This window comes from Apodemus sylvaticus, chromosome 14 (genome assembly GCF_947179515.1).
Source record: "Apodemus sylvaticus chromosome 14, mApoSyl1.1, whole genome shotgun sequence".
Classification (NCBI taxonomy): Eukaryota; Metazoa; Chordata; class Mammalia; order Rodentia; family Muridae; genus Apodemus; species Apodemus sylvaticus.
In genome coordinates, this window is record NC_067485.1 from 67,843,770 (window position 1) to 67,866,779 (window position 23,010).

The following is a 23,010-nucleotide window of genomic DNA, read 5'->3' on the forward strand; positions in this document are numbered from 1 at the left end:
CAAGACTCAGGGGTCCTCTTCTCTCTGATGCTCCAATACCAACATTATTAGCACAAGCTACAATGCCTAGACCTTTTTTTTCCCCTCTCTCCCTTTAAAAAAAAATTAAATTTTTTATTTGTTTCATGTATGTGAGTGCACTGTCGCTTTCTTCAGACACACCAGAAGAGGGCATCAGATCCCACTACAGATGGTTGTGAGCTACCATGTAGTTGCTGGGAATTGAACTCAGGACCTCTGTAAGAGCAATCAGTGCTCTTAACCACAGAGCCATCTCTCCAGCCCTCTCTCCTTTCTAAATAGGTTCTGAGCATTGAACTCTGGTATCCACACTTACAAGACAAGCAATTCACTGGCTAAGCCATTACCTACCCTCAACATCTTGAAGGGATAAAGTAAAATATATAATGCTCATTAGCATACAATTTAGTTATTGCTTTGTGAGTCTGAATATAATAAAAGGCTGAGCATTTAAACCATTTCTTGAATTTTGTTAAGTCTGCGAAGTTAAAATGCTTGATTTCCAGTAGTTTCCCTGGGCCCAGAAGCCTCTTTCGGAAGCTGAACCATGGGTTTGGTGAGGGAAACAGGAGCTGCTTTTGAATGATCTGTGTTAGCAATGTGTAGGTGTGGTGGGCAAAGCCACCTCAACGAGTTCAGGGAAATGGAATTCTTTCTTCACAAGATTAACAACTCATGATTATAAATGTCTTTGAGAAGACAAGGCATCATACAAGTACTATTAGTTGAGATCCTTGTTTTATTGGCAGTTTCCTTTCTTTCATTTTTTTCCCCTTTGGCCATATTTCTTCTTTAGAGTGTTATGTTCAGGACAGGCTAAACCTTCATCTGCTTCCTCCACTAATTCCTGTGGCTCGGGTCCTGCCTCCAGCTGCCATGACAGCCAACAGAAAGGCAGTTTTCCTTCTTGATATTATTGTCTCCTAATCCTTGTAAAAGTCGCTTCTGATTGTCTCCTGACTTGCTTTGTATGTAAGATAGCTCTTGGGGTCTGACTCTGCCATCCCTGGGTGGTGCATGCACTTACAGTGAGGACCTACAAGGCTTTCTAGGAAGAAAACCAGCTGTGCTTATTCCCAGGCACACAAAGCTGACTTGGCACATCTTACGTTATCTCTATATCATTGGCAGAATTTAAAGCATTGCAGCATTGAAGTAGTGAAGATAATCCTGTTTGGTATCAGACCGTAGTTAGGTATTAAATTTATTAATTCTTTTCAGTTATCCAGTACACTGATATTGAGCCATGGACTCTAAGACAAATTAACTAGGACTACGGAAGGATGTTTTAGTGTTTCTCAATTGACAAGTACAGTTTCTGAAGACTGAAATGCCTAGTTTCATTCTACCAGGATGAAACCAACAATAAAAAGTACTAGTAACCAAGGGCTTGAGAGATGGATCAGCAGGTAAACACACTTGCTACAAAAACCCAGTGACCTAATAGGATCCCTGGATCCTATGGTAGGAGAGAACCAGCTCCTAATTTCAACACACACACTATGGAATGAACATATGCTCACACTGACCTACACATCATACATACACATACATACATAGTAAATAAAATTTAAAAGGAATTAATATCAAAGACAAGAATCATACTAAGGTAGTTTTATTATTGCTTCATAAATATTTATTCCTTTGAAAGCCATACTGAGTCACTTTGAAAACATATTTCACATACAAATGCTGTTGTCTTAAAAAGACACTCATGGAAAGTCTCCATACTCACTTTCCCCTTGAGAACAGAAATGTAACAAGGAAAAATAATGGAGAGAAGTAGAAACAGACCTGGGTTTCTGTTTGTTTTCTGTCACACATTGGCTCTGTGGCTGTAGGCAGTCTTATTTGCTGCGTTCCTGTAAAATGAGATGAAAACACTTGCTTTCCAAGATCACAGCAAGGAAGAAAGCCTATAGTTTACTTGGTTGGTTTCTTTTCCCCTCCTCCTCCTCTTCCTCCTCCTCACTCCTGTTCCTCCTCCTCCATTTCTCCCTCTCCTCACCTTGTTCTTGTTCTTCTCATTCTTGTTCTGATTCTTCTTGTTCTTCTTCTTCCTCCTCTTTTTCTTCCTCCTCCTCTTCCTCTTCTTCCTACTCTTCTCCTTTTTCTTCTTGCTTTATTATTTAAATTTAAGTGAAAGGAATCTATCTTGTAGCTGGTTAAAAAGACTCTAAGATTTATGTCCACTCAGCTCTGAGTGACAATAGCTAGGAAGAGGGAAGTGAGAGGTAAGGAGAGAGGGTTGCCCTCAGGCACTTGGCCCCAATCTCCTCTGACATCTTAAGTAATTTTCCAGTGGTTAAGTACTTAGCTATAAGAGAAACACACTACTGAGTACTTCCTCAAGGGGAAGGCCTTTAGAAGAGGCATCATGGGTTAGTAGTACCTTGTCAGAGGTGAATGGTTAGTGCATTTGTTCAGGATTTAAGCTTGCATCACGTTGTCCCCGGGGTTCCCAAATACCCTAATATGGAAAATGCATTTAAAAAAATTTGCAATAATTGGTTCTGAGTTGTTTTATTTTACATGTCAAACTTACAGAGTAAATATTTAGCAACGAATCACATGCTTAAATATGTACAAGAAATGCTTAAAAATATGATAATCCCAAAGAGTATAATTAGCTTCCTTAGAAAATATTCTACATAAAAAATGAAATAGTAAGGAGGAGAGGGAACAGGAAAGCATGGGAAAGGTGAGTAGCTATTAGATAGGGAGCTAACATCAAATCTAATTACTAATTATTATTAATTCATGACCTGGTTTTAATGAGTAAAGAAATTTTGGAATGCTCATAGATGCAATTTATTAATTAAATAACTTTTCTACAATTACACAGTGGTCCTGTAAATTTCATGGATTATGCTTAAATATTTTACAAATATTCATTTACCCGAGATAGAAATTTAGCTGTGCCTCCTGTATTCTAAGTGCCTCCTGTATTCTGAGCGGGTAAGTCTGGCAGCTCTATGGCAGTGCATAGATGCGGTTTTCTACATCTGTCCTCTCCATTTCTGACAATACACATTGTCCTCTTTGTACCTGGAAGTGACTCCAGGTATCACCTCAGCAATTGTTTCTGGGTCCAGCTGTGGCATGCCTTGATTGTTTTGAAACTCACTTCTTTCACTATTACCCACACGTTGACATCTGTGATTATTACCTGAGCTCCTGGTACTGAATGCATATTGCTACAACAAGCTTTCTACTTTGTAGCAAGCAGCTCAAGGTGGGGGGTGTGAGAGACAGACACGCCCTCCAGCGGCTCCCTGATCCTCCTCTTTGACATCAGCACCGACATTCCGTTCCCTTTGGGACGAATCTCTACTAGAGTCTAACCACGACCCTGTGTGTGGCCTTTTTACTCTCTGGGATGTGCTCACACTTAGCCTTTGTGAGTCCTTCATCCCCACCACATCTTCCAGCCGTACACACCCCCTTTCCTATGCTTTGCAGAGGAAATACAGCTAAGCCAGCAACTTAAAAAGTCAACAACTAAGCAAACTTTCCCCATTTGATTTTTGTTTACCTCACATTTTCTAGTGACAGTGCATCTCTTAGTATTTTGGTACCGTGTGATAATTATATTTTGTCACATTAAAATATGACTGTGAAGGAAATGTCCCACCACTGACTACCTCTCCTCCTGAAAGCATACATATGTCCTCTGTAATACAAAGGCACCTGGAGGAAACCATCACCTCTGCTTCTTGACAGCTATTGTAGGATGAATGCAGTGAATTTGCTGATCTTTCGTTTTCCTTTCTTGAATGGACTCCATCACCCATGGTTTACAGACACCTGACCTTTGACAGTACTGTTTGGTGACTGAGATCAAAAGAATTTATTGCTGTCGTCCTATGAAACCTGGAATCATGATTCTCTGACAGTTGATTTGCAAAGATAACACAATCACTCAATGCTTTACTTGGAGGAGAACTGAAGAATTTTTATTCTAAGGTTGCAGCTGACGGAACTATAGTGCTGGTTTATTATCAACCTGATTGGCTTGCAATGATGGATACCTTTTACTGATACCAATGGACAGAGTCTGGTACTAAAACTGCAAACCCTGATCTTGTGCTCTCCTATAACCAACAGATGTGACTGCACGCCTGATACGTATGGACCTCAGTGTGCATCCACATATAATGACTGTGAACAGGGCTCTAAGCAGCTTTGTAAGCATGGCATCTGTGAGGATTTAGAGCGACTTTATCATGGACAGGTGGGTCCCTTCCCCCCAATGCTTTCTGTGGAAACCTGAGTTACTCACTCCCCATGCTGTTACTGACTCTACCAGCACTGTGCTGTTACAAGAGTCTGTAGAGGCGAAGTCCCTTCCATCCCTTAGTAGGACACATACAGGTAAAGGGGGAGATGATCTATACAGAAAACTGAATTCAGAAAATTGGGAGGCAGGGTCTCCTGGCCTGTATGTTTAACAGTGACAAGACCTGGAAACATTACAGGCTCTGTTTTGTCAGCAGCATCTTGTGTCTGGGTTTTTCGGGCCTTGAGTCCCTGAGAAGGGCGTAGTTTATGGATCTCCATCTCCAGTCTTCCTCTCAGCTCTGGGTCCTAGATGCCTAACTCTCAGGGTAGTCTCAGTAATTTGGATGTTATGCAAATTTAGTTCTTTTTAATTCAGTTTAAAAATTATTAAATGATGGAAAACAGTCCCTTCTGGCAGTAGGGGTGTAGGGGAAGGAGTGAAGAGGGGAAGGAAATGGTTGTCCAAAGTCTGTACCTAGTTGGGTGTTTACCCTTTAACTACATAGCTAGCCGAGTCTGTTGACTGTAATTACAGCTTTTGATTACTGTTACTCTTTCCTGGGTATCTTTGGGATAAATTATAGGATCCCTTTGTCCTGAAATAAAGATGTTGCTTTTCCATGGTCTAGTCTAAATGATTAAATCATACGGGAGAGAAAGAGAATCTACTCAACTGACCTGATGCAAATGAACGCTGGGCAAAACACAGTTTGGGGTTTGGTGAGATTTTCAGCCTTTTTCTCTCCTCTTCCCCACAGCCTTTGTTTACGTTGTTGTTGTTTTCCTTTCAGCCGAGATTTAGCTGCATCTGTGATGCTGGGTGGACAACACCGCCCAACGGTGTCTCCTGCACAGAGGACACAGACGAATGCAGTCTCCAGCCTTCACCTTGTTCAGAACACGCACAGTGTTTCAACACACAAGGCTCCTTCTACTGTGGGGCCTGCCCAAAAGGTACTTTCTCGGGGACACATGCGAGGCTCTGAATGCCACACAGACAAGGTACCAGAATCAATTTCCCTCTTCCACTGATGGATGAAAAGATCATTTTTTCAGAGGTTCCCAAACCTACTTGCACGTCCTACTCAAGAGCATCTTACGGCTAGAGCAGGTTCCTGGAGTTGGAGATTTGCTACAGAGTGTGCTAGCATCCAACTTTAGGGTATCACGAAACATGGTAAGAGTTAATTCCATTGTAAATAAGAGAAGTTGAGACTTAGAGGGACTAAACAACTTCTCCACATACACAAAGCATATTCAAGGCCAAATCCAAATCCAGATCTGCCTGGCCCTGAATCTGAGCTGAGCTGCAGAGTAGCCCATGGCTCTGTCACGCCAAGGCACATGTGCACTTAGAGCTGCATTAGAGACTTGCAGTTTAGTGGGTGCTTGCGTGGTGTTGGTTTAGAACTAGCAAAGCTTAGGAGGAGAAAGTTCTAGGTGTATGGATGTGCTGGTGGAGGAGTGTTACTAAAATTACTTTTAGAATTCAATGCTGCAGATGAGTATTAAGGTACCCAACTGTTTTTATTGCCCCTATAAGCAATGCCTGAGTAGGTCTTCTTATATATTTTGTAATATGTTGATGGTTTTATCTACAAAGAAGAAATTTCAAGAAGTAAAATGACTTACTGAGGAATTTATTTGTAAAAATTAATGAATGTTGCCAGATCTCATTCCAAACTGGTTTTAATTAACATCCAATCAACGGTCTGCAATTGAGCCCCCATTTATCTACCACTTTACCAGAATTAGATTCTAAACATTTAAAATAATTATTGGACCACCTGTTAGGAATATCTCATTTTAATCTATAGTTTTGTGTAGAACAAAATTTTATTCATCAATTTTTTTAATTATTCTGTCAATTTTGAGTTTATTTATTTATTTATTTGATTTGGGGGGGGGTACATGCCATAACATGCCTTTAGAGGTCAGATGACAAATTGGAGTTAGTTCTCTCCTTCTACTATGTGGGTCCCAGGCCTTGAACTCAGATGATCATGCTTAGCGGTAAGCATCATTTACCCACCGAGACATGTTGCCAATGCAGATTGATGTTGTGTCTGCCTTAACTATCTGTATTTCTTTCTTGTTGTTACTGATCTTTTAAATACTCTCAATATTTCTTCTAGGTTGGCATGGAAATGGTTACGAATGCCAGGATATCAACGAATGTGAGATCAACAATGGTGGCTGTTCCAAGGCTCCACTGGTCCCCTGCCTGAACACCCCTGGATCATTCACCTGTGGGAACTGTCCAGCAGGTACTACACCTGACTTCCTGATGCCATCCCAAGGCAATGCCCTTGAAATAGAATCTGTTCTCACTTTAAAAATGATTTCTAAGAGAGAGAAAAAAAAGGAATGATGGTCTTGGATGCTTAACTTAAAAGTGTAGATTGAGCATGCAACAGGACAGCAAAGTTAGAAAGGGACAGAAAACAGTGTCAGCAGCAAACAGCAAGACAACACAGGACTGGGAAATGCTTCTGTGAGAATCTTTAGATCTGTCACTCCATCGTGTCCATACATGTGTAGTATGTGCACTTGTGAACCATTCACAGATAAGGCTTACAGACATGATACAAGTTAGTTTCATTTTTCTTCTGGAAAGAGGTCATTCTGACTGTCCTCTAGTTCAACTAAAACTAGTCTCCAAGAAGTTCAGAGAGTCCTAAGCAATAAACTAATATATGTATATGTGTATATATATGTGTATGTATATGTATATATGTATATATAAAATTAGGCATAATATAATACTTGGATGACGACTCTTCAGTGTTGGCTGCCTGGATTCTAATCTTAGACAGCCATTGTCTTTCCCCCATATTCTTGACCTTGTTCCTTGTTCCTTGGTCAGGTTTCAGTGGCGATGGGAGAGTGTGCACTCCCTTGGACATCTGCTCGATCCATAATGGAGGCTGCCATCCAGATGCAACCTGCTCCTCATCTCCTGGTCTAGGTAATGCCTCACCCCCTTTTGTCCTTGGATGTTTCATTCAAACCCTCTGCATGTCTTATTTTTAAATCTTGCAAGTCCTATGGCATAAAAACATAAAAACACCACTATCCATTCATGCTGCACATTTGTCATGGTAAATAATTTATTCCAATTGAGTTCTCCAGCGAGATTTCCTATCCATTCTCTTCAGCATTTGCTGGAGGAGGAATGTGTTTACATTCACATATTAATGTTCATGCTTTATTCCAGCTCTTTTGTAGTGATAAGAGCAGTGTGTTTCTGCAGTGACATGTGATCTTCAGCAATTAAGGAATCTGAAAATCTCTGGATGTTACATTTAGTGGGATTTCCTAAAATATTAAAGGGGGGTACTTGTTCTAGGCATTACAGTATAAAACTGAAAATCTTGGATGTTTTAGTGTTATTTCTAGCTTTTAAGTCACTCATAATTGTTAATGGTACTAAAAGATTCAATCATTTAAAAAAAAAATCAGCCAACTTCTTCCTGCAACCACTTATTTGGTCTTTGCTTGAATTTTTAACATGGAAGTGAAGAGCTTAGAATAAAACATTAAAGAAGCATTGGCGTTTCTATTTCAATTATTGTGTTACTGTATTGTTTTAATCTGTAGTTTCACGGCAAAATTCCCTTGAATGGCTCAAATTCATTTTTTTAAGTGGAGTCGTACATAGGTGAAATCAGCATGTATGCGTGCCTGGGGCGTGAGAACTGCCCCTTTAATGCTAACCCTGTGCTACACCTGGTGCCACGTCATAACGTTTCTCTTGAATTTTCACATTCAAACTGTGTCTCCTTGGCAGGGCAATCTGCATGCGCTTTTATCTATCAAGGTGTAGATATTTATAGCAGAATCTGTTTATAGTTACCAGGAGGATTGAGCAATGCTCTCTGTATGTGTAGACACAGGTATATATTGCTTGCAACATCTGCTTATAGGGTTATTGATAGGACTCAGCAATCTCTGCATGTGTAGACACAGATATAATTGCTTGAAACAGATATTGCTGCCATAAAACTTTTATTCTGTACTGAAGATCCCTTTCTAATGAAGAAGTGCCATTTCCTGTTTTATATTTCCTTATTTGTATGTAACCTTAGATCATCTGTCATGAGATGAGAGCATGATTGCAAACTTCTGTAAGAAATTAGAAACATTTAGTGCTTTGTTTTATAACAAAATGGGAAAAACAGAGATTCTAATCATTTCTCCTCTTGCTTTGTCTTGCCTGCCCAAGACAAATTGTACTTGATGTTGGTGGATTCTTATCTAGACACCAGAATTGAGTTTCATGTCTGCCTCTGAACCAAGAATACCTGCACTTACACATCCATTTTTATTTCTGAACAGGGTCCTTCTTGCCTGTCTGCACCTGTCCTCCAGGATATACAGGAAATGGTTATGGGCCTAATGGATGTGTACGCCTCAGTAATATTTGCTCCAGACATCCGTGTATAAATGGACAGTGCATAGTGAGTCTTGCTCCTCTTGGGGAGATTAAAAACTTGCAAACATTCAATCATAGATTCACCATTTTATTTTATATGATTCTTTTTTTTTTCCTGACAGGGTTTCTCTGTGTAGCCCTGGCTGTCCTGGAACTCACTCTGTAGACCAGGTTGGCCTCAAACTCAGAAATCTGCCTGCCTCTGCCTCCCAGAGTGCTGGGATTACAGGCATGCACCACCACCGCCCGGCTCCTATATGATTCTTAAGTTAGTTTTTTTTTCCTGGTTTTATTTTGTTTGGGGGAGTCATTTTCTCTTTCTCTTCCTTCCTTCCTTCCTTCCTTCCTTCCTTCCTTCCTTCCTTCCTTCCTTCCTTCCTTCCTTCCTTTCTTTCCTTCTTCCTTCCTTCCTTCCTTCCTTCCTTCCTTCCTTTCTTTCCTTCTTCCTTCCTTCCTTCCTTCCTTCCTTCCTTCCTTCCTTCCTTCCTTCCTTCCTTCCTTCCTTCCTTCCTTCCTTCCTTTCTTAATCTGAACAGGTTGGCCTCAAACTCAAAAATCCACATACCCCTGCCTCCTGAGCTCTGGGATTAAAGGCATGTACCACCAGCACCCAGTCATAAGTTTAAAGATAATGATTCAAGCTTTATGTTAAGGTCTCTGGTTCTCAGATTAGAGATTGGTAGTGACTTTGGTTCCCAGGAAAACCAATAAGCCAATCAGTTGATTTTTTTTAAAGATTTATTTATATTTTTGTATGTGTGTGTCCTCGCATGGACTTGTGTGCGGCATGTGTATGGAGATGCCTGCTGAGTTAAGAGAGTGTCAGGCACCACACAGCTAGAATTACAGGCTGTTGCAAGCTGTCAGATATGGGTGCTGGGTTCTACATCTTGGTCCTCTAAAATGCAGCAAGCCCTTCAAAACTCTGAGCAGTATCTTCAGCCCCCATTTAGTTTTTTTTTCAATCAATGATTTTCAAACTAGTAAGAAAAACCTGTAGTATGACTAATTATATTCCACAATTAATGATTTTGTCTACTGGAAAATACATGCTGTAGTTCAATCCCTGTTAGCTAGGTACCTTACGTTGTCACTTCTTTTTGTGATTTGGGTTGGTTCTCTTATATTTTTTCTGCCCATTTGATCTGTAGTATGGTGTTTTCTTTTCTTCTTAGGAAACAGTGTCAGGTTATTTCTGTAAGTGTGACTCAGGTTGGTCTGGACAGAACTGTACAGAAAACATTAATGAGTGCCTGAGCAACCCCTGTCTGAATGGGGGCACCTGTATTGATGGCGTCAATGGCTTCACCTGCGACTGCACAAGCTCCTGGACTGGCTACTACTGTCAGACTCCCCAGGCAGGTAGGGAAGACATTCCATCAACCACAGCTTGCGGTATCGTTGTCCTCCAATGTCCCTTTGCCTGTTTGACAGTGTAAGCCGATTTCTTCGGTTTAGATGCTGAGAAGTAGATTTCTCCTTGCAGAAATAGCATAGAATCCACAAAGTGGTATTTTGTAAACCTTATTTTCAACTGGAAACATTTTTTCTTAAAAAATATTGTTAGTATTTTCCATGTTCTGTATATTCTTTCAAAATGTACCATATACTCAGGAATTTGCATTTCAGTGGATGCGGGAGGGAGGAGGCTTCATGGATTATGGATGCAGGAAGGAGGAGGCTTCATGTCAGCCCAAAGGGACCAGAGAAGGGGAAAGTGTGGGCTGGCAGTACCTGGTCTCTTCCTTTCGATAATCTATGACAAACACAATTCATCCCTTTTATTTTTGCAGCTTGCGGAGGGATCCTCTCAGGGACACATGGAACCTTTGCCTACCACAGCCCAAATGATACCTATGTCCACAATGTGAACTGTTTCTGGGTTGTCAGAACCGATGAAGAAAAGGTAAACAAAGTAACTTTTGTCTATGAGCAGATCTCACTTGTACATTAAAAACTATGGTGCATATGACCTGTACGTGCATGTGTATACACTCATACAAAGTACATACGAGAGTTCCACTGCCACGTATTGGGCGCTTACTGTGTGCTGGGCTTTGGGCTTTGCACTTTATCTTTCTCTAACTCAATTCAAACTCTTTGAAATACACAACATTTATTTTACAGTTGAGATAACAGAAAGTGAGAGAAGGGTTGTAGTTTTTATCTTTTAATACTACTTAGCTTATAAGAGGAACTAAGTCAAGTTTGGTTCTAGAATCTCTCTCTCTCTCTCTCTCTCTCTCTCTCTCTCTCTCTCTCTCTCTCCTCCCTCCCTTCCTTTCTCTCTTTCTTTCTCTCCTCCCTACCCCTTGCCCAACCCTCTCTTACCGCAGTTAATGAAGGATTCCCAGCATTGGTTGTCGAGATGCAGGCCAGTAGTTAATGTGTTAAACCATGCTGTTGCTGCAAACATATTTGAAGATGACCACTGACCTTAGTGGGTTGTCATGAAGTTGGGGCAACTGGTATTAAGATGGCTTCCTATATAGTATTCACTTTGTGCCAGGCACCATATGTATTCTTATACATCAGCGTACTTTAAACTCAATTTAAGAATTAATTTTTATATGTGTATAAATGGAGTCTAAATTGTTTGAAACATTTGTCCAGATATGTGTGTTTTTTAAATGGCACATGGTTTTTTAAAGAAATTTAACTTCTAGCCAACTGACTCCAGTGTTCGTGACTCTGAGCCACTACATGGACACTTAAAACTAAGATCTGAGCCCGTGATTTTTTTCATCGTTTCTGAACTTTCAGATTTCTAAAGTACTTGTTTTCCAGGCAATTCTCAAACGTAACGTGGTATGCCTTAATAGGTAAAATTTCAAGGGGAAAATAGTTAAGATTTTCCCATGAAATTGTAATTTTTCTCAGCAAACTAATGTTATGGAGGACATTGTGCAAAGGTCAAAAAAATATTATTTCCTGAAAAGAAGTACAACCAGTGGTAGCTTGGTCATTACACAATAGAATGAATTCCAAAAACTTTTCCCACTGGGCATGTTGTATGAATTTCCTTCCTTCCATTTAGTTCTAGTGAATTCTATTTCCTGACATTGAAAATATATTTTTCCAAGGAAAAGATTCTGTGAACATTTTTTGTATGTTTATTACCATTTTAAAGAAAATTTATCTTGTTATTTCTCTCTCTCTCTCTCTCTCTCTCTCTCTCTCTCTCTCTTTCTCTCTCTCTTTGCTGATACAATTTTGCATAGACTGCTTGTCATAAGATCTAATAGAATAGAAAACATAAACAACTAATTAACATTTATTTGATTTCCATTTAAAGTTCTCCAAGTAAGAAAATAATTAAATTTCTTCCATTAAGATAAATAGCATTTCCAAAAGTCCCCAGAGACTTTTTCATATTTCTGTGTGAATTATTGTTTGGTTTAAATGATTTTAAAGTAGACTTACTGTCCATATTGGTGAGTAACTACAAATTGATGGCTGTCTCATTGTGTGACTACTTGCTGGCTAATGCTTTTCACTATTAACATGGAAATGCTTTTATCTTCTAGGTTCTGCATGTCACGTTCACGTTTTTCAATTTAGAATCAGCAAGCAATTGTCCCCAGGAGTACCTTCAGATTCATGATGGAGACTCCTCTGCAGATTTCCCACTTGGTAGATACTGTGGCTCCACGCCCCCCCAGGGGATCCACAGCAGCGCCAATGCTCTCTATTTCCACCTCTACTCCGAATACATAAAACGTGGGAGAGGCTTTACCGCACATTGGGAGGCAAAGCTGCCAGGTGAGTGGGAAATGAGAAAAAAAAAACCTAAACAAAATTAAAAAAAAAAACCAAGCAAACATATTTTCATGATATTATAACATGTTTGGAGACCTACAAATAATGCAACATTTTAAGTAATCATTTTAAGAACAAATAATTTAAAAATGAGTTTGATTTTGAATTCAAGGGCAGAAAAACTAGGGTGCATTGCAAAGCTAGAATACATAAGAAGTAATGAGGCCCTTATCAAATTACTGGACAGATTTTTAGGGGAGTTGTTTTAATATAACACTCGTATTAATTGTTTCAGAGCTTAATACAATTTATTCAGATTGTATTTACCCCTCTAGGCCCCCTAATTCCTTCCAGATTCATCCCTTATCTCAGTCAGCTTCATGCTGTTTTTTTTTTCTCTTTTGGTTGTGAATACTTCACCAAGTTCAGTTTGTGCTTCCAATATACTCCTAGATGTCCAAGGACTGCGTACTAGCTGGGCAGGAGTGACAGCTGCCTATAAGCCCAGTGCTTGGGAGGTGGGAAAGGTAGATCCTCAGAGTGAGCTGCCCAGTTAGACTAAGAAAACCCACCAGCTCCAGGTTCAAGTGAGAGGCCTCGCCTCCTTCTGTACGGTGGTGTGAGACTGAGAAAGACACCTGCAGCCAGCCCCCTGCCTCTGCATACACATATACTTATGTACATGACATATACACACGCAGCAAAACACCTTTTCATGTGTGCACTGAAGTGACGTGTTTTACTCTAATCTTCACCCATAGTTTCGTACATGTGGTCTTACTAGTACTCAGTCTGAGATACTTTCCCATCTGTATTTTCGTTTGTCAGTGACCATAGCTACCAGTGTGGTCATGAGGTATTGATGCAATGTATCAAGTATTTGGAATATGCTTCATGGACTTATATGTTTTTATTTTGGTGTTTCCCATATGGTGAGGCAAAACATGCATTTTGTACTAATTGGATATGGCTGTCTACGTCAACTTAATCAGCTTGGTCAGCAGTGCTGTTCAGACATGTTATTTCTCCAGTGACTTAAGGCGCTGTTCTCCACTGACGAAAGAATGGCACTGAGGGATCAAGCTGTGATTACAGATGTTATTAATTTTGTTCTGACAACTTTGCTTAATATATTTTATTTAATTTTCCTTTTTTATTTTTAAATATGTATTGTTCCTTTTTGTTCTGTGTATAGTGAGGATGCATAAGAACAACTCTCTTAGCATTAAGTGAAATCAGTTATTGGCTGGTTACGCCTACGTGCTTGGGGCCAGCATTGTCCTAGCATATCTTGCAGGCAGGACACCACTGTAGGTCAAAGTGGCTAGGCTGGCATTTACATTTTTCTTATGGTAATGTGTAGTGTCTAGCATCTTCCTGTACCAAAGATGCTAGAACATAGGGGTGAGGGCTCTATGTAGGCACCAGCTCAACTTCTTCCTGTTCAATTAGTTGTGTAGGTGTTGTCTTTAACAAATGGGACCTTGATTGGGATTGTTTGGGATTCCCTTGGGGCCTTTGACCTGTCACTCAATTAGATGTACCCCAGTCTTGTTACTACAAGTTTCATTTGGTGACAAAAGAGATGCTCAGTTGGAACTCTTTGCTCTCCATTTCTTCATTTCATTTAGATCTCCTTGTGTGTGTGTGTGTGTGTGTTAGGAAACTTCTACTATATTAGGCTTCTATACTGCCCCTCAAATAGCACTTAATTTTAGCTGTCTCTCCTTGTAGTTCCTCCTCAGGTCCCTCTCATTTGATCCTCCTGTGTCAGCCTCTGTCCTTCCCACCAACCATCTAGAACTATCTACTCTATTTCCCCTTTGTAAGATGAATCTGTATACCCGTCCCTTACTCTATATCTAACCTCTGTGGTTCTATGAATTTTAGCTTGGTTATCATTGACTTGATAGCTAATGTCACATCTATCATGGTTTTTGTGTTTTCTGTTGAAAGCATTGAGTCTATTTTTGTCAAATTTCCCCTCTCAGTCTCACTACAGTTGTCATGGAGCTCGCGTTGGGGAGCCGCACTGTCAGATTTGTTTCTGGCTTTGCTCAGAGTGACTCTTTTGTTTATTGTTGTTTACTTTCTCCTTCGTGGTCTTAATAGGTTTGTATCATGAACAGAGCATCACAGACAACCTGTTATAAGGCCTCTGAGTTGTATTTTCAAAACTGATTTGTATTAACAGGGAGTTGCATTACTGATGGATTGCTTTGATCCAATAATGTCAGAATTGAGAGGGGTGTGTCGAAGTCCCACGGTTCCTAAGAACATGGTTCTTACCACTCTAGCACAGGTTTTCTGAACTTTCAGCTCTCTTCAGAATCTTCACAAAACTCTTTTCCTTCTGACTGGGTCTATGGTAATAGCATTAGGCCTATTCATTCTCTTCAACCTTGGTGTTCTCTGGCTCCTCACCTGGAGCTGGTGGTCTCTGTTAGGCATTCTGTAGTCTTCCTCTATGTATCAACAGTTAAAGGTTCCTCTAAATACCTGGGAAACTCCTACAAAAATATTTCGTACTGTCTCCATGCAACTGCTTTCTTACATAATATGCTGCTTGGCAATTTTGAATACTTGAGAAGCTTCAAATTCTGGGGTTTTGTTGACTTAAGCTAAAAGAAGTCTTGCTGTCTTCTTTGTTTACCTCCCTACCATCTGAAGTTACACACAGGATGAATTCCAGGATAAGCACAGGATTCAACTCATTAGCTTCTCCATTGCTCAAAGAGCACAGTGCAATGTTGTTTGTTCCTTAAGCCCTCCCCCAAAGTAGCGATAAGCAATTATTCTAATACCAAGAATCAAGCATTATTGGAATTTGTTAAAGAAACTAGTTGTGCATTCTATACACCATCCACCCTTGTGGAGTGTGATATTTGCATCCTGTGTGTCAGGTTTCATGTTGTAAACTGGTACCTGGTTCCAAAGTTCTAATTAATTTTTTTTCAGGACAATGTACCCACTTTTGGTAGCATGCCACATCTTCTTTTTCTTGATTACTACTTCTGTCTTGATCAGATTGTTGATCTTCTCATTCCAAAGCATCTCTTTTGTGCTTTCTGCAGTTTTTTTGTTTTTTGTTTTTGTTTGTTAGCAGCTCTTAGATTCACAGGAATCCACAAAATGATGAGAGTATAAGTGCATCATTTACTATCATCTATCTATCTACCAATCTACCTACCTATCTATCTATCTATCTATCTATCTATCTATCTATCTATCTATCTACCAATCTATCTACCTACCTACCTACCTATCTACCTATCTACCAATCTACCAATCTATCATCTATCTATCTATCTATCTATCTATCTATCTATCTAATCTATCATCTGTCTGTCTATCATCTCAGGAGATCAGGAGGTTTATAAATTCCCTACATCAGGTATTTGCTTACAAGTAGATCCTAGAGGACGTTCTCCGTATTTTTTGTCAATTTGATGTAAACTTGAATCCCCTGGGAAAATGATCTTCAGTTGAGGTATTGCCTCTTTCAGAGTAGCCTATAGGTATGCATTTGGGTCCCTTTCTTAATTGGTATTTGAGGAAGTAGGGAGGGCCTATCCCATTGTGGGTGTTGCCATTCCTAGGGAGATCATCTTTATTTGTATAAAAGATCTGGCTGAGCAAGCCATGGAGAGCAAGCCAGAAAGCAGCCCTCCTCCTGGGTCGCTGATGTTTCAGCTCCTGCCTTCAGGTTCCTGCTTTGAGTTCCTCCCTCCGTTTCCTTTATGATGACCGTCACCTGTAAGCCAGATAAGTCCTATCCATCCCTAGGTTGCTCTTGCTTAGCTTTTGTGAGAAGAATAGGAAGCAGGTTAGGAGAGAGGAAATGCGTGATGCATTTCTAATTTGTTCCCTTTTCTGTTGGTATTGGAGTTAATGGCTTGGTTCTCTAGGATTCTTCAAACTGATTGATTATTATTTCATTTTGTTTTGTTTTTCATAAATTAGTAGACTTGATAAAAATTGTTTTTTTTTAAGAAATATCTTAGATTCTCTAAAAATTTTTTTTCATATTTTTTTCTACTTAGTATCTGAGTCTGTTTGAGTGGACCCCCCAGTTACTTTTGAATGTTGCTTTGCTTTCTGGTTCTAAAGGATGTTCCAGGCCCTTTCATATTTTGATGACCTCAGTGCTGCAAATAGCTGCTTCTGGAAAGAACTGTCATTCTTTCCATGGGAAATGAACTTCAGCTCCTACATCTGGGTGCTACAAATGATTTCTGTTGCTGGGTCTCTCCAGAACACTCCATGGACACAAGTAGAAAACATCTTTTTAATATTATTATTAGGAGACTTTAATAATTTATTTTTAAGATTTTTAAGATTTATTTTTCCTTGATATTTATGGCTCTTCTCTCCACACAAAAGTGATCCTATTAGTGTACAATATGAGTGTATAATTTTAGTGTGCAATATTAGTGTACAATATTAGTGTGTCATTTCTGGATTTGATCCTACAAATTTTCCTAAGGCCAATGGCAATATTATCACTAATAATATAATTGGAAACTATTTAATATTTTGTTGCTGATTTTTTTATACTTTATATACATTTTTTCATGGGGGCACGTTGGTTGGTGTACATCTGTAGTCCCAGCACTCAGGAAGTAGAAGCCAGGAAGATTACTACGAGTCCCAAATCTGTATGATATATGTAGCATGGCCCTGTTTAATTAAGTAATTAATGAAACAAAAGGCACATTGCTTTGAGCAGGATCACAGAGTTTTAAAGTCACATGTTTTTAGTATTCACATTTAACTTTCCATTCAGTGAAATTATTTCCTCATATTGGTGATTTTAGAGATTCCCTCCTAAATTTTTTAATACATGTCATTTTATAATCGTCTAAGATGTATGCACAGTGCTAAGGCCTTCTTAAGAATGTCATGCACTTTCCAGCTGTCTAGTTTCCCTTCCTGACTCCTCTCCTGCAATCTGCTATAAGTAGATGGTTTGTAAAATTAGCTTTACACTCACATCCCCAATAACCATATAAGCTAATAGTTCTCCTTCTTAGATAAACGGCAGGACTCCATATGCAGCGGTATTTACTTGTCCTCCCTGGGCCTGGAGACTGCATCAAAGCCTGAACGGAGCCCAGCATTACATAGATGTGTCCTGGTCTGCTAAACCATGTGTCGACCGGACACTTGATCTGTTTCTTGATCTCTACCTTTTTGGAATTCTAAATTTTATGGCAACAAATACCTTGTGTGTTACCCTTCCTCCAACTTCCTTACTGTGCCTTTGGGATTGTTTGGGCAACAGCGTGCATAAGACTTTGCTATTTTATATATTTCTTCTGAATACAGAATGTACTGTATTTTTATAACAATGCAGGGATACTGACTACTTCACAGCCAGTCTTATAGGCTGTTTTTAACATTCTGGACTTTTATGAATTTGAGAGTCAAGAAACCTTATCTCAGTGGTAGCAGAGATCTTCCTATGTGTGCAAGGGATGCTGGGATCTTTTCACTGGACTCTCTCTTCATAATACTCTTCTTTTTTTTTTTTGAAATTTTCTATATTATGGATGATAACTTAGATATTTACATTTGATCTTTAAAATTTTACATTGATTATGTCATTTTATAAATTTAAAAGTTTTATACTCATAATCGGCTTTTAAGTTTTAAAAATGCACTTCTGTCTGATCTTGGATGCTCCCTGCTAGGAGCAATGAAAACCATGAAACTAATTGTTTTGGGTTTTTCTTGGGTAACAACAGCTTTGGCTTAGTGTGTATAATTATATAACTATCATATTATATATACTTAAAAATGTCATCTTAGTTCTTTTCTTTCTTAAGGTATAGTTAATGAAGTTTAATTGGTGTTTCTACTACTTTTTGATTTTAGAGTAACATTTCTTGCAAATCACCAAAAATTCTTCACTAAATAAATGTGAATATTAAAGAGAAACATTTCTTGTAGACATTTATAGTCACTGACCAGCCACAGAAGGAGTCGTGTGGTGTGCTGGGGCTGACATCCGGAAGCTCTGGGCCTGGCATCCACAAGCCCAGTTCAATGCTGTGCTTGCTTCAGTCCTGGGACAGTGGCTTAACCGCCATGTACAATTATTTATAGACAGGAACAATATATTTATTTTATATTTTTTATGTTATAAAATTTATATGTGATTTATATAAGGCTATTTTGTAATTATGTAATTCATGTAAGTTTAATAATTTATTACAGCATAAGAAAAAAACTTTCTTAAAAGAAAATTATATGTGTTCTTTAACTATTTTAAAGGATTTTTTCAATTGCTATATAGAAACTAACCTTCTAAGTGTAAGGGACTGAATTTGTACTCCCATGGTTTATGTCTCAAAAGGGTCAGCTCTGTGTCTTAAATCATATAACTATATAATGTTCTGAGGCATAGAGTTCTTACATGGGTGATTTACTTCCTTATCAGTTGGTACTAACTTTATAGACGTGAAACTGGGCAGCTTGAAGTACTGTATAATTTATGAGGATATCCTAAATACTTCATCATCACATTAATGAAGCTTGCCTTCTGACCACAGAGTTTGGGAGAATTCTATGTGACTTTATCCCACATATGAATTGTCCCACTTGTCTCTTCTTTCAGAATGTGGTGGAATCCTGACTGATAGTTACGGTTCTATTACATCCCCGGGGTACCCTGGAAACTACCCCCCAGGAAGAGATTGTATCTGGCAAGTTCTAGCCAATCCTGGCTCCTTGATAACATTTACCTTTGGAACCTTGAGCTTGGAGAACCATGTTGACTGCAGTAAAGACTATTTGGAGGTAAACAAACATCATCATCAACAACAACAACAACATCCCTACATTTACATAGGATTTGATATAGTATAATTAGCACTCAGGACACTGTGGTTAATGATGCCCACGGATGGTCCTGATTTGTTACCAGTGCTTAGGCAGCTGATGCTTAGTCTCTACTCTCAATTACACCAGTTGGTTATACCATTTTCTAGGGTCCACTTGAGTGTAGAAGAGCTTGCCTTGTCTTGTCTCCCTCCATCACTTACTGGAAATTCAGACTCCTGGAGTAATAGCAAAACCTAGCAATGATTGCCTCTTCCAATACAGATTTTTATTTTTAGTTTCCCAAGATGAGCCTTCAGGGTATCACACCACTTGACTCTAGGGGGCCATAATGATTCTGTAGGAAGTGGTTATCAGTGTTGAATTTCACTGGAAAAAGGTTGACAATTACCCTTGGGAGGGGAGGAGTCTGCCTGCTCTATTCCATTAGCAAAAGGTTAAAATAGGGGAGAAGAAAGGGACTGTTACATTCACATCCTATCCACAATTAGATACATCAAAAATGTGGTTCTCTATTTGTAGACTGGAAAGGTCACCAAGGAGATTGAGTTCTCAGCTAGCTCCCATGCTTTTGCCACTGCAAATCTCCGTACCCCACAGCACTGCCAAGGAGACAGTGAGCCTTTCTGAGTCCATTAGAGAGGGATGGACTGCTGTGGAATTATTCATAAAGGATGAAGGAGACAGCTGTCACACAGGTCTCCAAAGTTGAAGTCATTAGTCATTAGCAGTGGTAATAATGGATTTGAAACCTTTGGGGATGACTCAAATATCAGCTTCTCCTTGGAAAGTCTTAGCAAAATATCCTTTTAAAAGTTGACAGTAAGAAGTGAGTTATTGTGCAATTAATATTCAATAAATCCTATCAAATTAAGATTAAAGCCTTTTTATTCTTACATATTAATTTCTGAATAGCATATTATCAAAAGTATCAATCACCCGGACAATATTGAACTCCCTCTCATTTCTCATCTGTGAATCAAGGAACTAGTTACAAGTAAAAAATAAAGTAACACTGCCTTATAAATTTGCTGCCAATGGAAAAACTGATTTGAGTGAAAGAAATTGATCGCAGGAGAATTTTCTTCGGTTTCTTCACTCCTTGGTACTCTGTGTGCTCTGGCAATTATGTCAGAATTATAGAGTGCTCAATGTGATTTATTCAATACATAGAAAGCCAACAAGGGTTGTTAAGGGCTGGAGATTACAAGAGACACTGGGATCAATCCTCAATCCTGTGAAAAAGGAGAGCAAGAGGGAGAGGAAGACAGGGGTAGAGGAACAGAGAGGAGGAGGAAGAAGAGGAGGAGGAGGAAGCCATCAAGTTGAGGTTGCATCATGGATAGTTTGGGTAGGTGAAATGGCTTGGCTGGTGAAAGCACTGGTCCAGCAAGCCTGAAGACCTGACTTTGATGACCTGATTTCATAATGGATGAAAACTGATTCCTGAATATTGTCCTCTGACCTCCACAAGAACTCCCTGCCCACAAGTATGCATGCATGCTTACAGATATGCATATACCTTTATGCACACATGAACATATATGCATGTATGCATATGTACATATATACCCATATATATGCACACACAAATATATAAATATATATCCATACCTATAATATATGCTCACAAGCATATACACAGAGAATTCACACACATGAGCACGTAGAAAAAGAGTTTGTAAGTTCACACTCTCCGCATGCAGTATACACTGTATGCAGGGCTGGATGACAATCACAGGGATGTCTTTTAAAGACAACTGTATGTTTCTTCCTTCCCAACTGCACCTCTCTGCGTACCCCATGTACCCACCCAAGTTGCAGACTGTTCACATCACTACAACCCATTCTTCTATTTCCTTTGAAATACTCATTTTCTTCTTCTAAATTACCAGGATTTCTTCACTTTGGGGGAGGGAGAAGCAGAAAACACTGAGTTTTACGTCATCCTAAGAAAAATCCTAAGTATGTATTCAGCCCCAGAGTTGAAATTCTAGCAGAAGATGAGGCATCTGAGAGGACTGTGAGGATACATTCTTTACAGAGCATAGACTGTGCGTTTGTATTAATATGTATATGACATGGAGACACCTTCATTTGTAAATAACTGACTTGTAAATACTTAAGTGACAGATTTTCTGAAGTTTATGTCCCAAGTGACTTGGTTAATGAGAACCTGACGACTTTCAACTTAATAGCTTGGTTTTTCTTCTGTTGTTTTGTTTTAGATTCGAGATGGTCCTTTCCATCAAGACCCTGTTCTTGGGAAATTCTGCACTTCACTGTCTACCCCGCCACTCCAGACTACAGGTCCCGCAGCAAGAATTCACTTCCACTCTGACTCTGATATTAGTGACAAAGGCTTCCATATCACCTATCTAACCACACCGTGTAAGTAACCTGCCCACCGAGGACTGACCACACCTTGGGAGTGTGGTGCTAGTTATGGTGATGCATAAGCTGAAAGCTTTCTTAGGTTAGTGACTCGCCTTCATGAATACTTCTTAATTTGCTTCAGATTCACTCTCTATCTCCACAACATTAGCTACTACAACACTCCTTAACCCTTCAATTATGGGATTCATACTATGATGGAGACCAGAGGTACCTAAAATTAACTAATTCAGAACCCCAATTCTTTAGTGGTTTTGTTGCATGCAAGATTGTTCATGGGAACAGTGCTTTCTGTTTGAGAAACACCGGCCTCATTCTTGGATCACGTCCAGTGCACAGAAGCCAACATCCAGGAAGATACTGTTCCCGTTCCTAGAGCTCACTCCCATACACATTGCTATGATGCTCTCAGTTGCATTTATACCTTGAAACAAAGGACACAAATGGAATAGTCTATCGTTTTCATTTGAGTGAGTTAGAGAAGTTTCCTTGCGACACTTATTACTGTGTGTTTAGAGAGGATTCATGGGGGAAACACCTTGTAAGTCTCTGTATTAGGAAAAATAATAAGCATCCTCCTTGGTCCCTTCTCCCTCTGCTTTGGCTTCAGGCTGAATGCACAGTCAATCTCCATAATTCCTAGAGTTGTGTGTACACATGTGTGTACTATTAATGACGACATGATGCTCCTCTGTACCCCCTCACTCAATATGTTTCTTTTATATAGTTATATTTTTTATTCAGTCACAATATTTTATAAAGTGACTTAAATCTCTATGGAATGAAGCAAAGCATTAATGTACTTAAAAGGCAATTTACATAGGAGAACCATAGATTAGAAGTTAAATCACACATCTTGGTATCTACTTCTTTAGTATCTACAGTGATATCCTGAATATATTTGAAACTGGAAACCTTGTAATGAATGGCATGGGCTCACACAGGGTGGCCCGAGCAGAGTGGGTATTTAAATGTAAGGGGGAGCTAAAGTTTTGAAAATTGGACCTAATGTACAGAAGTCAGTCGCATGCTATCTCCATGACCATTCCTTCTTTGTCTGTCCTCAGCGGATCTGTACTGTGGCGGGAATTACACAGACACGGAGGGCGAGCTCCTCCTTCCTCCCTTGTCTGGACCTTTCAGTCACAGCAGACAGTGTGTCTATCTCATCTCACAACCCCAAGGAGAGCAAATAGTTGTCAACTTCACCCACCTGGAGCTGGAGAGCCAGAGGGGCTGTTCTCATACTTACATCGAGGTAACCTTTCTACTCTGTT

The 23,010-nt window shown here is 39.4% G+C and overlaps 1 protein-coding gene across 2 annotated transcripts in view; it reads left to right on the forward strand.

Moving 5' to 3' along the window:
- Nucleotides 1-23,010, forward strand: part of Cubn (cubilin) — a 206,819-nt gene that overhangs the window by 8,081 nt on the left and 175,728 nt on the right. The window contains exons 7-17 of one of the 2 annotated variants that reach the window (XM_052157465.1): nucleotides 4,129-4,255; nucleotides 5,094-5,256; nucleotides 6,438-6,569; nucleotides 7,169-7,264; nucleotides 8,641-8,762; nucleotides 9,913-10,099; nucleotides 10,531-10,643; nucleotides 12,265-12,499; nucleotides 19,116-19,297; nucleotides 21,568-21,730; nucleotides 22,801-22,991. In XM_052157465.1, coding sequence (XP_052013425.1) covers nucleotides 4,129-4,255; nucleotides 5,094-5,256; nucleotides 6,438-6,569; nucleotides 7,169-7,264; nucleotides 8,641-8,762; nucleotides 9,913-10,099; nucleotides 10,531-10,643; nucleotides 12,265-12,499; nucleotides 19,116-19,297; nucleotides 21,568-21,730; nucleotides 22,801-22,991 — 1,711 coding nt within the window. Of the gene's footprint in view, nucleotides 1-4,128; nucleotides 4,256-5,093; nucleotides 5,257-6,437; nucleotides 6,570-7,168; nucleotides 7,271-8,640; nucleotides 8,763-9,912; nucleotides 10,100-10,530; nucleotides 10,644-12,264; nucleotides 12,500-19,115; nucleotides 19,298-21,567; nucleotides 21,731-22,800; nucleotides 22,992-23,010 lie in introns of both variants that reach the window. The other variant, XM_052157464.1, reaches the window with a different exon arrangement.